The following is a 14,345-nucleotide window of genomic DNA, read 5'->3' on the forward strand; positions in this document are numbered from 1 at the left end:
CTGAAGTGATTTAGATATTGCAGCTGCCAGCCTCTCAACAACAGGGACTCACACTGAGACCTCAGCAGGGTACCGTCTCTCAAGGAGAACATTGGGTAGAATAACGATTACACTGAACCCTTTTGGTGCTTGACGGGGGCAATATCTTTTCTTTATTGAGGTTGATACTTATTCTAGGGGTGGATCTCTCTCTCCTGCTTACAGTGTCTTGGTCAGCATCACCACCTGAGAGCTCACAGAGTGTCTGACTTCTATCTCCTTAGATCAATGGAGTCTTTTTTTTTTAATGAAAGTGTTGCCATAGTGGGCACATGATCAAGGAGCTTATTGGCTTTCCATTAATTGCATCATCAGGAAACTGCTGGCCATATAACACTCAGGAAAAAAACCTCATAAATGAGCAGCTAAGGAGGTAAGTTGGGGATCAGACTCTTGAGGGTTATGGTGATGTCCTTCAAGATGTGGCACCTATTTTGAAACAATGGCTATTCAGTGGTGCTTTGTCCTTGACAGCTACAGTAGGCTGGCCTAGGAGCCCAGGGGTCGCAGTGGCCTCTCTTATCATCACTTCTAGTTGTGGAAGTGCTGGGTCGTAAGGCACGTACAGAAGTAACTCGATTGAGACATGTCAGATGGCTCTCCAGACGGTTGTACCTATTTATACCCTCCCTGCTAGCAGTGCTGGATGGCCCCATGACCCCTCCCTCCCCACTAACAGTTGCTATTGCCCAGCTTTCTGAGTTTTGTCTCACTGTGAGGAAACACAAGAGCGTGGGCACAGGAAAGGAACGTCGGGTTAGGAGCCTAGCAAGTCTGAGATGCTGTGGGTCTTTTCCTTGCCCCCCATCAGAGAGGAGCAAGATGTACAGTTTTAGGACTTCAGATTAGTTGAGCTTTTGGGTGGGAGGTAATTGGACTAAAACAGGAGGTGAACTTGGAATCTTTGTTCAATTCTACCCTCAATTTTAGCCCTGGGGACAATTCTCTCTTTGGACATTTTCCTTCCTGGGTTAAATGGTGAGGAGAATTCCTGTCTTCTCTCTCTCCTCATTTGCTAGGGAGTGAATGCTCATGTATCATATCTAAGAAAGATTGTTGAAAGACTGGTGCTTTAGGACCCGGGGTGTCTGAGCAGATTCAGCACTATGTTTTGGGGAAAGAACACAGATAGGACATTGAGAAGCCAGTAGGGAGTTTATTTTACTGTCTACACAGATGCCCACAAACTCAGAGACAGCAGACTTTCCAGATCAGGGTGTTATGTTGACATTGTCCACAACAAAGACTTTGTCACCAGTGACGGGGTACAGTGCCACATCAGGAGGGCATATGTTCTCCTCGGACACAACTTGAGCCAACCCTATTATGGTCGCATTTTCTGGAGAGGAGAAGCGAAGCTGTGTCAGGCAGTTGGATTCCACTCCGCCTCCCTTCTGGCCCTCTCCCCCAGGCTCCATTCCCGCACCGTCTTATCCCGCCTTTTCCTGTGTCTGACACTTGGCTCCATTTCCCAGTCTCGTGTACAAGGCACAGCTGTCACCCCCCGATCTCCCTCCCCCGACGTTGAACCCCTTGCCCACACTTCCTCTACATCTTGCGTTTCATTCTTACTCCAATGCCTTATTCCTTTTGCTTCCTGCCATGTCTTGGTTTCCCCTTTTTGGTTTGACCTCTCCTAACATTCCCCCTTATCTGCCATTAATGCTCCAGTAGGAGGTATGTTTGCTTACCAAACGTTTGTATGTCCCAGAAGAAGTTTCTTGTACTACACAGACAGCTGGTGGAAGCAAAATTACCAAAAGGAAACACAACGTTTGGGGTGGCCTGGATGGTGGTTTTAATCTGACGAGAAGGTGGGGAAGGGTTAAAGAGAATAGATCTGGTTAAGGCAGGCTTGGAGTAAGAATTAAGCAAAATAAACATGTTTCAGGTCACCACAGGAAGGGGGTACCAGGGGTTTCGCCTTAGCCATCACCCCTTAACACATTTAGCGCCGTGCTTGACTTTAGCCAGCTTTTTTGTGATTCTCTTCATCTGTCGTGTTCAACTTAAACCTGCATTGTTAAAAAGATGTTTTCTTGGGAGGTGTGAATGACAAAGTCCAGAACTTTGGTTTGAAGGTGTCTCTGGAGTGGGAGTTAACACACCTGTGAGGGTCTGATTAGCATTTCACTCATCAACTGACTTGTGAAATGGATTGTTAAGTTTTCTATTTTTAGCAGTAGAAGAGTCAGGGGGTCACTATTGTTGGACTGTATTTAGTTCTGGACTGAAGTTCCAAAATTGGAGTGTGTAGGAAATGATTTAAATAACTTCTCTGTGAACCAAGAGGGTTATCTTGGTCTACTCTGATGTGGTGGGGGAAAAAAAAAGCAACCCAGCAAACAAACAAAACAGGGTTTAATGTCCCAAGTATCCTGCTTTCCAGCTTTGTGACATGGTATTTATCCCTCTGAGCTTCTCTTTTACCTAAGATCGAAGTATTGATACTTACCTGTCTAATATGTATGAGTTCTTGAGTTTTTGTGCTTTGTGGATAATAAAGATCTTCATAAATGTGAAGTGCCATGTTTACTGTACAAATAAACACACGTGGAATCTGAAAGCACTTGGCCAACTACTACTTAGTGCCGTTTTCCTCAGCGAATAGACTTATAAAACGTTTAATTAGGTAGAAGATGTAAGTAATGACTGAGATTCTCAGAGAGGAGAAGAAATCTGCTGAAGCCAGACCTGAGAAGAGAAAGTATCAGGACCTTGCTGAAACAGCATCAAAGAAGATCTCTGGAAAGGGGACTTCTCGAAAGCATTTCTAGCATCTAATATATTTGAATAAACATCAGATACTATATGTATTTTTCTTAGGGTGTTTGGTAACTTTGCAGCTTTCCCTTCTGTTTGCATCTGTTCTCTAAAAACCCTAAGGAGGTCTCGAAGGAATTGGGGATTGAAATGAAAGATAGTGAAGTAGGTGGTAGATTGAGGTTCTGAAGGCTGCGTGAACACAGCAGGGAAAGGTGATGGAAGCAGTGACTGAGAAAGCCCAGTTCTTGTCTGCTGGTAAATTTCCCAAATGGAGGGAGATGAGGATTACCACATTCTTGCAGCTTCTCTGACATCTGCCATGGCCTATGGAGTGGGGTCTCCCTGGCTCAACCTCATCACTGCACGAGCTGGTGGCAGGAGGGCGGATGGCTCAATTCCAGGAAAGCTCTCCGATCACTGTCACTCAGTCTTACCCATCTTTGTTTTTATCCCCATTCTCCCCACTTTTGTCTCTTCTCCCCTCCCCGATGAATTGAAGAGTCCTGGCATGATTAAAACCTCTACTCACTTATCCCCTCCATATCACCACTTCTCCATCTTTAAAATGGAAATAACAATACACACATTCCTCACAGAGCTGCTCTGAGCTTCAAGGCTAATGTATGCAGAAGCATTTGTAGGTGACTTATTTGTAAGGTGTTGTTTCACATCACATCAGTAATGACTGCTGAAGTTACTTACTACGCTATTTCTCTTCTCTTTCCCCAATTGCCATAACCCCCAATTCTTCACTTACCACCATGTATGGGGTCTCGTGATTTGTAACTGAGAATGTTACCAGATAGTTCGTCGGGACTCCATTTGGAATAATTGTCAGGTTTGCTGAGATTATGTTTCGTCTAGATATGGCAAAAGAGGGAGATACTCAAAGTCAGATAAAAGTCCAGGACTGAGGTAACCTGGGAGGGAAGATGGATTCAGGAGAGGCAGAGAGAGCCGTGGGATGCAAGGAGTGGGGAAGACATGGAAGCATCAGTATCATCACTTGGAAGAACCCCCTTTGCATGACACACACCTAAGGGCTCTGTGCGTCCTATCCGGATAAGAAGAGGCAAGTGGAGGCTAGAGTGAAGGAGGTCATATATTTTGTCAGCTAAATGAGGGCAGAGAACCGGGCTGGAAGATCTGCTTTCCCTTCATCACAGATTCCTGGCTAAATCTCCCTGGTTCTGTTTTGGGCAGGAAGTGATTTGATTGCATGGTCTGCGTTAGCCTGGGATGCTCTCCCTTCCATCCCATTTTTCTTGTGGAATCATTTCAGAATCCAGGGAAGCTCCTTTTTGGACACTAGTAGAGCTGGTGGAAGGATACGTAGCCCTAAGAATTTGAGAAACTGCGTCATGAATTAAGGTTTAATATGATGATCAAATTAGCTCAGCTCTGTTCATCAACTCACTGTTCCTCGGGCCTGAACTGAAGGGAAACTAGTACTAGTTAGTTAACCCAAAGGGGTTGACTCCCAGTTTACCCCATACGTAGCCTCTACCCTCTTTGCCTCTCTTCTCCTTAGAGAAATCCTCAAGCTTGGCAGGTATCCCTTCACCAAAATCTACATGGCTTCATTCCCATCTGCTAGATACTCCTTTCTCCATATTCTTTCTGCTCCATGTCTCCCAGGGAACTCCTGACTTCCTTCTGGAACTCAGTTCTTTCCTCTTGGCTAAGCCATGGTCCCCCTTCAATGCCTCTCCACTCGCAAGGATAATGGTAGAACTGGAGACCATCTTTATCACGTCATGGACTTGCTTACAGGAACAGGTCGAGGAAAAGGCAGGGTCCAGGAGCATTTTTCTACCTTTGCTTGATTAGAGAAACATGCTCGATCTTGGAGACTCTGAGCTCCAGGGTATGAGGCAGATCTTAAGAAGGTGAGCACTGTTTCTAATAAAGTCACAGGGATCATCTGAGCTGGTGGATGAGCACAACCTTGTATGCTGGGTAGGGTCACGGCCATGGCCCCCCTCGTGTAGCTCGGGCATCTTATCTAAAGCTTGTCCCACAGCTATTGACCAAGATCACATTCCTGCTTCTGCTTCTCTTTTAGGGGACAAGGATGAGAATTATAAACTCAGGGTAGAAAACTGAGTTATAACACAAAAGAGCTGTAGGTCATGAATTCAGTAACCTCTACAATAGGTTCTGAATAGGGAAGAGTGAGACCAAGGGACACAAACAGTGAGGACTCCTGGGATGGATCCTCTTGGGGCAGGAAAATAGTCTCTAGGTTCAGAACGTGGGTTTCTGGGTTGGGAAAAGTGTCCTCCCTGGGAGATCTTCTGTAGGGAAGGAAGAGAGACGACTTATGGCAGTTCTTGAGCTGCACCAGTCCCCAGTCTCAGGCAGAGAATCAGGAGCAGGGCAGCGGGGCTGGTCTTGAGCAGAAGCTGAAGAGCACGCATGTTGGAGGAATTTGATACTCGCACACAGGAGGACTGTGTACTCACAGGGACCAGGATAACTCTTTATAATGGTAGCAGGTGGACGGACCCTGGAGCTGTTTGGGCAGGTTCACTCAGCCAAAACTGTCATACCTTGGGATTTCCCTCATTGCCACCTTGTTTGTTTCTTTGTGGGAAAAGTCAACATTTAGCTGGAATTTTAAATTTTGGTAGAGAGAGGAAGGAATAAATTGGATCACTTCCCCTTGTTTCTCAATGTTAGGTTAGAAGGTTCCTGGATCATAAGGATAGATCTTAACTGTTGTAAAGAGCATCATATTCTTTTCTAAGTCTTACTTTCTTTTTTTCTTTCTTTTTAAATTGAAGTACAATCAGTTGCAGTGTGTCAGTTTCTGGTGCACAGCACAATGTCCCAGTCATGCATATACATACATGTATTCGTTTTCATATTCTTTTTCATTAAAGGCTATTACAAGATATTGAATATAGTTTCCTGTGCTATACAGAAGAAAAAATTTTAATTGATTTTTATATATAGTGGCTAACATTTGCGAATCTCGAATTGTCAAATTTAATCCCTTCCCACTCCCTTACCCCCTGGTAACCATAAGATTTTTACTATGTCTGTGAGTCTGTTTCTGTTTTTTAGATGAGTTCATTAGTGTCTTCTCTTCTCTTTTTTTCAGATTCCATTTATGAGTGATATCATATGGTATTTTTCTTTCTCTTTCTGACTTACTTCACTTAGAATGATGATATCTAGTTCCATCCATGTTGCAGCAAATGGCATTATTTTATTCTTTTTTATGGCAGAGTAGTATTCCATTGTATAAATATACCACATCTTTATCTAGTCATCTGTCAATGGACATTTAGGTTGTTTCTATGTCTTGGCTATTGTATATAGTGCTGCTATGAATATTGGGGTGTATGTGTATTTTCAAATTAGGGTTCCCTCTGGATATATGCCCAGAAGTGGGATTGCTAGATCATATGGTAAGTCTATTTTTAGTTTTTTAAGGACTCTCCATACTTTTTTCTGTAATGGTTACACCAAATTACATTCCCACCAGCAGTGCAGGAGGGTTCCCTTTTCTCCACACCCTCTCCAGTATTTATTGTTTGTAAACTTTTGAATGATGGCCATTCTGACTGTTGTGAGGTGGTACCTCACTGTAGTTTTGATTTGCATTTCTCTGATAATTAATGATATTAAGTATTTTTTCCTGTGCCTGTTGGCCATTTGTATGTCTTCACTGGAGAATTGCTTGTTTAGGTCCTCTGCCCATTTTTGGACTGGGTTGTTTATTTTTTTTCTTATTAAGTTGTTTGAGCTGTCAATATAGTCTGGAAATTAAGCCTTTGTCAGTTGCATCATTTGCAAATATTTTCTCCCATTCCGTAGGTTGTCTTCTTGTTTTGCTTATGATTTCCTTGCCTGTGTAAAAGCTTGTAAGTTTAATTAGGTCCCATTTGTTAATTTTTGCTTTTATTTCTATTGCTTGGGTAGACTGCCCTAGGAGAACATTGCTAAGATTTATGTCGGAGAATGTTTTGCCTATGTTTTCTTGTAGGAGGTTTATCATGTCTTGTCTTAAATTTAGGTCTTTAAGCCATTTTGAGTTTATTTTCGTGCATGGTATGAAGGAGTGTTCTAATTTCATTGATGTACATGCAGCTGTCTGGTTATCCCAACACTTGAAGGGAATTCAGTTGTGGGGGCAGATGTCAGATCCCATCTTTGAGGGACCTTTGTGATTATCTCCAATTATCTGCAGAAGCGGACATGGTCTGAAGAACCACTTAGAAAGTTAGGGTGACTAAGGAACTCATGGAATTTCCTGTCTACCATCCAAATGGGCGAACCAGGGAAGAGCTGAGGGTTCTGGCTTCAGATTAGGAGTTGACGTTCAAGAGTGAATGAGCTGAGAATGCTGAACTCTTACCCCTGTAGAATATCTGAGAGAACCAGAGTGCCGGAACTAAACAGGACCTTGAGACGCCTTAAGGCTAGAGCAGGCCCGGGGAGGTTGCTTTCATCTGTTCATCTCAATTTCATGCAGTATTGTCTGTGGATTGGGAGGGGCGACTCTCAAACTCCCCGTGCTGTGCAGCTGGTCTTCTCTTCCTGGCTCACTCTGCCTTTCATCTCTGTTTTCTCAAAACTCATTAAATTTCTTTCTCTTTCCCCCCTTCCTTCCATTAATTTAGTTATTTTCAATTAAATAATATATTCTCATAGTGAAAAAAACAAAATTATGTAAAGGATGGACACTGAAGCTTAAGGCCTCAGCTCACTCAGCCTCCTCCATACTCCCTAGGGAGTCACTTTTACTAGAATTGTGTATCCTAGTGTTTCTTTAAGCCAGTGCTTTCTCAAACAATGAATCATATCGTGTACCTAATCTTCTGACAGAGGGTTTATTGTGTACTGTCTCTGCCTCACTGTTTTTATTTAACACTATGATCTGGAGAGCTTTCAATGTCACGCATAAGACTACCTTCAGTCTGTCTAAAGCTGGGTATTTAGTTGTGTATATGAACCGTAATTTATTCAATCAGTTTTTTTTTCTAACTGGTAAACAATATGATACTTCCCAAACTTTTACTATTGCAAATAGTGTTGTAATGAATAACACTTTCCATTGATCATTTGTCATTCTTTAGGTTTATCTGTAGGATAAATTCCAAGAAATAGAATTGCTGGATCAAAGAGAAATACATTTGTAAACTTGACGGGCATTGCAGAACTGGTCTCCGTAGTGGAATACTGTTTTTGCACATCAAGAGATGTCTGAGGAGGCCTCCCCACCCCACCAAGTCTCACCAACAGAGAATGTTATGTCTTTTGATAGTTTGTCAGTTAGATAGGTGAAAATATTATCCGAGTATAGTTTAAGTTTTCATTGTTCTTATTAAGAGTGAAGTCTCTTGATATGCTTGTATATACACACACACACATATATATATATATATTTTTCTTTCAACTAGACTTTTGGCTGTGCCTTCTGAAGTTAGTTTTAGCAACCTGTTCCAAGACAGAAATAGCTGATTCAAAGCAATATTTTAATGTTCTTTAAAAAAAAACCTACTATTTTTGAAGTAGTACATTTTGAAGTGCACATTTTCTTGGTTCAAATAAGGTTGCTGCTTTCTCCCCTACTATTTACCTTAAGAATTTTTGTAAGATTTAAGAGTTTTAAACACTTGTAAATCAGTTCTTGATAAATTACATGAGGAATGAAGAAAATGGAAAAATGTAAAAACCAGTGAGTTCAAATATTGTATTAGTTAAGTAAATAACTTAAAAATACTTCTTCTTTAAAGTTCTCTCTATTTAAATACATTCTTGTCCGTATATATAACATTTCTGGATTGGCAGCTTCTCTTTTAGAACTTTGAAAATATTAAACCATTTTCTTCTGGCTTCTGTTACTTCTCTTTTCAAATTAGTTATTATTTTTATGGTTGGCCACTTGAAGGTAAAATGGCTTCCCCCCCCGATTATGCTTAAAACATTCTCTTTATCTCTGGTTCTCAGTAGGCACACACTGTAATGTGCTAAACGTGATTTTCTTTACATTTTATCCTGACTCACATTTTAGTTCTTTTGCTTTTCTGATTTTATGTCTCTTGTCAGTTTTGGAAAATTCTAAACCAGTAAATCTTTAAATGTTACTTCTTTTGCATTCATTGTCACTTCTCCTTCTGAGACACTTATTATAAACATTCTACCGCTCTTCACCATATCCCATTTGTCTCTTATTTTCTTTTTTGTGTTATCTATCTTTCTTTTCTCTGTAATTCATTATAATTTTTTTTTCTAATTTACTTTCAGTTTCACTAATTCTCTCCTTATCTGTGTCAAAGTTGCTATTAAACCTGTTCATTGGGTTCGTAATTCCATTTATTATAATTTTATTTCTAGAATTTTCACTTGCTTCTTTTTTGGGGGCAACTTTATTTTGACATAAATTCAAAGAACTGAAAAATATAACTTGAAAAATAGAAGTCATTTATACCTCAATTTCTTCACCTCACAGCCAGCAGATGGTCACAGTAATCAGTTCCTTATAAATTCTTCCAGAAGTTTCCCATGTATCCATTTTTCTTGTCCTTGACCATTCACCCTGGAATGAGTCATCACTAATCATCTCTTCTTATGAAACTATTTTTAGTCTATCAGTTATCATTAATTAATCCAGAAATCCTTGCTCCATCCCTACTGGTTTTACCTCTTGGATTTATGAAAAATTTCTCTCTCATAGTAAACTTCATATTTTAGATTTTATTTGTTTTCTTCTTTCCTGTATTTCTGACATTGCCCTTTATTAACCCAAACCAGTAAGTTGACTTGTTCTTTTCAGAGCTACCCATTTCCAAATGCTATTTCATGTTGTCCTTCCAAAATGAGTAAGTGCGTTTTATTATAAGAATGACTTTCAAAAACCACATTTCCCTCATAGATTGTTCCTATTGCATCTGCTCAGTAAACTTTCCCCTGAAGTAGAAAATGTCTGGCTAAGAGATACAGGAAGCAAAATGATAACACAGGCTGGTACCAGCTGTTACCAGTTCTGTAGCAGAACTATGATCTTTAAAAAATCCAATCATCTACTCATTGTTACCCATCTGTACATCTTAATTAATTCACGCAATTAAACACAAATATTTATTGGGCATCTGTTATGTTTAGAAACACTTGATGGCCTTAAATTTTATTATAAAAGTATGAAAACCTATTGACTTGGCAGTCATGACTAGGAAAGTAAATTACATTGTTTATTTTGGATTGACTAAAAGAAAATTCAGTTTCTTCCTTTGGCTTTGTTTTTAGAATATAGAGACAGTCTCTAATTTGGGACAAGAAAAAGTCAAATGCCAAAGTGTTTGAAGTTGTTTACGTATAAACAAACTGCTAGAGGTAAAGGAAGTTATACCAAGCATTTTGAGGACAGGCTCGAGTAAATCAGGAGATCTGCTCTGCTAGGAAAGCTCACTCTGAGGAAGAAAAATTAGCATTGTGGATTTTCTCAATCGAAATATCTAAAACTAAGGCAAAGTTTCTAATAATGAGAGCAAAAATAGACTTATGTGTATAATGGCAAAAACCAAGGGCAAAGAGAGGTCTGTGATAGTTCATGGAAAAATGCAGATAATCCCACAGCAGATGAGGAAGTAGTTGCTTCCTGGGCTATTCGCTTTGCATGAGAATAGAAGCTGAATTCTTGGGAAAAAGTCATGTGGTCCAACTTCCTCGTCACTTCTGTGACACTCTTCATTACCCATCTATGACATGCAGAATCATGGGTCCTTCAAGATATCCAGGCTCTAGTCCCAGGAACCTGTGAATATGTTACCCTGCGTGGAAAAAGGGACTTAGCAGATGTAATTAAGATTGTAGAACTTGAGGTGGGGAGATTATTCTGGGTTATCTGGGTGGGCCCAGTTTAATCACATGAGTCCTTAAGAGCTGAGAACTATTCCTGGCTCTGTGGAGGGAGGGAGAGGCAGAGAGAGAAGGATAATATCCAGGTTCAGGTTCTAGTTCTTATATTTGTGGCTTGATGTGGTTCTGAGATGGAGGCGCCTGTGTGAATTCTGCCAACAACAGAAATGAACGAGGCAGTGGGTTCTCCCCTGGATCCTCTAGAAAGGAACACAGTCCTCCTGGTGTCTTGATTTTAGTGCAGTGAGATATGTGTTCAAGATTTGACCCACAGAACTATAAGCTAATAAATTTGTGTTATTTTAAGCCCTGTGGTTTTGAGAATTTGTTAGGGTAGCAATAGAAAACTGAGACACTGTCTGAGTCTAATAATGTTTTAAAAAGCCCAACATCTGTGCTGAAGGAATCTCAATAGATATATCAGTAGCTAGATTCCAGTGAGCTTGAAAACTGTATCTGGTGGCACATAGTATTGACTCACAGATCCATCTTCTTTCAGAGATCTGCTCACCTCTTCATTCATTGATACATAGATTCGTTCATTCATTCACTCATTCAGCTCGACATTCATTGAAAACCAGGTACGCTGCAGACGTGGAGTAAACTTACCTAAGCCATGTTTCGTCTCTCAAGTGTATGTAGTATTTAGCCTTACCTGGTGAGGATCTTGATTCCAGAGTTAATTAATCTCAGTAATTAATAATATGTAACCATTATTTCTTATGGCATGGGAAGCAAGACTAAAAAGATGGTTCCATCTCCAAGATTATACATAATTAAATACAATTAGACAGTGAATGAGCCAGAACCTTGTCATGTTTGCATAGATGATCGATACAAATGATAGTGACGCATAGGATTAGCCAAAGAGTCCAACCACCAAATCATTTTTTTAAATGACTGGTATTACAGTTTGCTTTCCTTTTCTTTAAATTAACAGCCTCAGATTACTGCAGTTGTTGGGAAGCAACGGACTGATTGGGTTAGCATTATTTTGAACAACTGCCACAGTAATGTGGCTATACTTGGTCAGAAATTAGATGTATTCCTAACATCTTAGGAATATAGATCCAAGATCTGCTCTGAAAATAATGATAATTTTCAATGAGAGTCACCTGAGGATAATCATTTAGGGTACAGATTAATAGCATATTGACTTTTCTCACCTAGAACATTGCTTGGAATATATTTGGCTTGTCTGGGAAACTTTATTTTTCCTTCAGTTCTGAATGATAACCTTGCCAGACAGAGTATTCTTGGTTCTAAGTTTTTCCTTTCAGTACTTTGAATATGTCATAACACTCCCTGTCTGTTCTGTAAAGTTTCTATTGGAAAGTCAGCTGCTAGTCTTACGGGAATTCCTCGCTATGTAACTGTTTGTTTTTCTCTTACTGCTTTTAAGATTCTCTCTCTAACGTTTGACATTTTAATTACAATGTGCCTTAGTGTGGACTTCTTTGGGCTCATCTTGTTTGGGATACTCTGTTTCCTGGATTTGAATGTTTGAATATCTGTTTCCTTTGCCAGGTTAGAGAAGTTTTTAGCCATTCTTCTTTCAAATAGGTCTTCTGTCCCTTTCTCAGCTCTCTTCTCTTTCTGGGACCCCCTGTAAGGAAAATGTTAGTACATTTGAGGTTGTCCCAGAAGTCCCTTAAACTGTCTTCATTTTTGTTTTTTTTTTTCTTTTTGCTCTTCTGATTGAGGGATTTCCACTAGTCTGTCTTCCAGGTTACTAATCCCTTCTGCATCATCTAATCTGCCATTGATTCCCTGTAGTGTGTTTATTTCTGTTGTTATATTCTTCAGCTCTGATTGGTTCTTTTTTATATTTTCTATCTCTTTGTTGAACTTCTCACTTTATTCTTCTAAGTTTGGTGAATGAGCAAATTTATGACCATTACTTTGAATTCTTTACCTGGAAGTTGAATCATCTTTGTTTAGTTTTGTTCTTTTCCTGAGGTTTTGTCCTGTTCTTTTGTTTGGAATATATTCCTTTGTCTCCTCATTTTGCCTAACTCTCTGTGTTTGTTCCTATGTGTTAGGCGATCAGCTACAACTCTTAGTCTTGAAAGAGTGGCTTTGTGTAGAAAAGTGTCCTTTGAGGCTCAGTAGCACAGTGTCCCCCTGGTCACCAGAGCCAGGCACCACTCTAGGAGCATCCCCCGTGTGGGCTGTGTGTGCCTTCCTGCTGTGACTGAGCTGTGCTTTATTCAGGTGTGCGGGTCTGCAGGGCTGGCCCCTGGTGTAGCTGGCTACAAGGCTTGGCAGCAACTGTTGTGGGCTGCTTTGGGGAGATGCTGGTGCCAACAGAGAATGCCTGTCAAGATTGGCAGACCAGGGGGCCACTTTGTAGGGGCTCTGTTGTTAACTGAGGGTGTCTGCTGAGTATGGTGGGATGGATGACTGCCTTAGAGGACCTCTGGTGCCAGCTGAGGGTACCCGTCTGTGCTGGAGGGGCAGGGCGTCACTTTGGAGGGGCTCTGGTGCTGGCCAAGGATGCTTTCTGGGATTGGTGGGGCACAGGCCTGCTTTGGAGGGTCTCCACCAGCATTGGCTGAGGGTGCCTGCTGGAACTGTCAGGGTGGCCAGCTGCTTTGAAGGGGCTCTGGTGCAGGTCTGAAGTGGCTGCCAGGTCTTGCAGGGGTTACCTTGGAGGGGCTCTGCTGCTGGCTGAAGATGCTGGCTGGGACTGGGGGGTTGGAGGGCTGCTCTGGAGGAGTGCCAGCTGTGCTGAGTCCGCTGGTGAGCCCAGGGTGGGGCAAAGCAGTGCTAGTAAGTTAGATGGCAAGAGTCAGAAATGTGCCATCAGTGCTGGGCCGGCCAGGTAGAGTGTGAGGTACAAAACACAAACACAAACAAAAAGACTATCAAAGTGGTGCCTGCCAGCTTCTCTGGACCCTAAGAAAGTTCTAGCGGATCTCCGCTGCTCTGGCACATGCCTTAAAATTAGTCAAGGAATCTCCTTCAGGTACAACCCAGGAGCTTTTCAAGCCGCCGCTTCTGCACTGGGACTTGCAGGGGAGTGAGTTTTGGCAGGTGCCCTTTAAGAGCAGATTCTCAGTTTCCCACAGCCCTCTGTCTCTCCCAGGCATCAGCACAACTGGTTTCAAAGCCAGATGTTAGGGGAGCTTATCTTCCTGGCGCAGGTCCCCTGTGCTGGGGAGCCTGATGTGGTGTTTGAAGCTCTCGCTCCATGGGTAAGACCTCCCAGACTGTGATAGCCTTTCCACCTACAGGTCCGCAGGGTTGGGGGAGTGGGTCCCAGCCAGACTGCATCTCCGCCCCTCCTATCCATCTCAATGCGGCTTTTCCCTTTTATCTTTAGTTGTGGAAAATCTTTTCTGCTAGTCTTCAGGTCGTTCTCAGAGATAGTTTCTTTATATGTAGTAATTTTGGTGTGTCCCTGGGAGGAGCCAGCCCAGGACCTTCCCACCCTGCCATCTGTCCCGCTCCCTGAGTTCATCTTTTTCACATTTTACATATAAATGAGATGTGATATCTTTCTTTCTCTGTCTGACTTATTTCACTTAGTATATTGCCTTCAGGTTTCTTCTTTGTTGTTGCAAATGGCAGAATTTCCTTCTTTCTCATGACTAATATTCATATATGTGTGTGTGTGTGTGTGTGTATGACTTGTGGTTGTTTTTAATAGAGCATGTGATAAAGCACGT

The 14,345-nt window shown here is 41.5% G+C and overlaps 2 protein-coding genes and 1 pseudogene across 2 annotated transcripts in view; 2 read left to right on the forward strand and 1 right to left on the reverse strand.

The window, feature by feature from the left end:
• LOC102528539 (olfactory receptor 2F2-like) overlaps positions 1–14,345 on the forward strand; it is a 309,986-nt pseudogene that overhangs the window by 254,063 nt on the left and 41,578 nt on the right.
• KEL (Kell metallo-endopeptidase (Kell blood group)) overlaps positions 1–14,345 on the forward strand; it is a 193,693-nt gene that overhangs the window by 65,562 nt on the left and 113,786 nt on the right. The window lies entirely within an intron of this gene.
• Positions 1,251–5,225, reverse strand: LOC107034134 (prolactin-inducible protein homolog). The gene is made up of 4 exons (XM_015244223.3): positions 5,131–5,225; positions 3,563–3,665; positions 1,731–1,842; positions 1,251–1,378 (listed from the first exon to the last, which is right to left on the reverse strand). The coding sequence occupies exons 1-4, from the start codon at positions 5,223–5,225 to the stop codon at positions 1,251–1,253; spliced, it is 438 nt and encodes a 145-aa protein (XP_015099709.1).

The sequence above is a fragment of the Vicugna pacos genome, chromosome 7 (assembly GCF_048564905.1).
Source record: "Vicugna pacos chromosome 7, VicPac4, whole genome shotgun sequence".
In the NCBI taxonomy this organism is placed as follows: domain Eukaryota; kingdom Metazoa; phylum Chordata; class Mammalia; order Artiodactyla; family Camelidae; genus Vicugna; species Vicugna pacos.

What these genes read in the sequence shown, in the direction of transcription:
- LOC107034134 (XM_015244223.3), bottom strand. Translation starts at nt 5,225, where the DNA reads ATGCGTGCTCTTCAGCTTCTGCTCAAGACCAGCCCCGCTGCCCTGCTC. An exon ending in GGTGCAGCTCAAGAACTGCC is followed by an intron (nt 3,666 to 5,130) that starts ATAAGTCGTCTC and finishes TGCCATATCTAG; the next exon opens with ACGAAACATAATCTCAGCAA. An exon ending in CTGGGACATACAAACGTTTG is followed by an intron (nt 1,379 to 1,730) that starts GTAAGCAAACAT and finishes TCTCCTCTCCAG; the next exon opens with AAAATGCGACCATAATAGGG.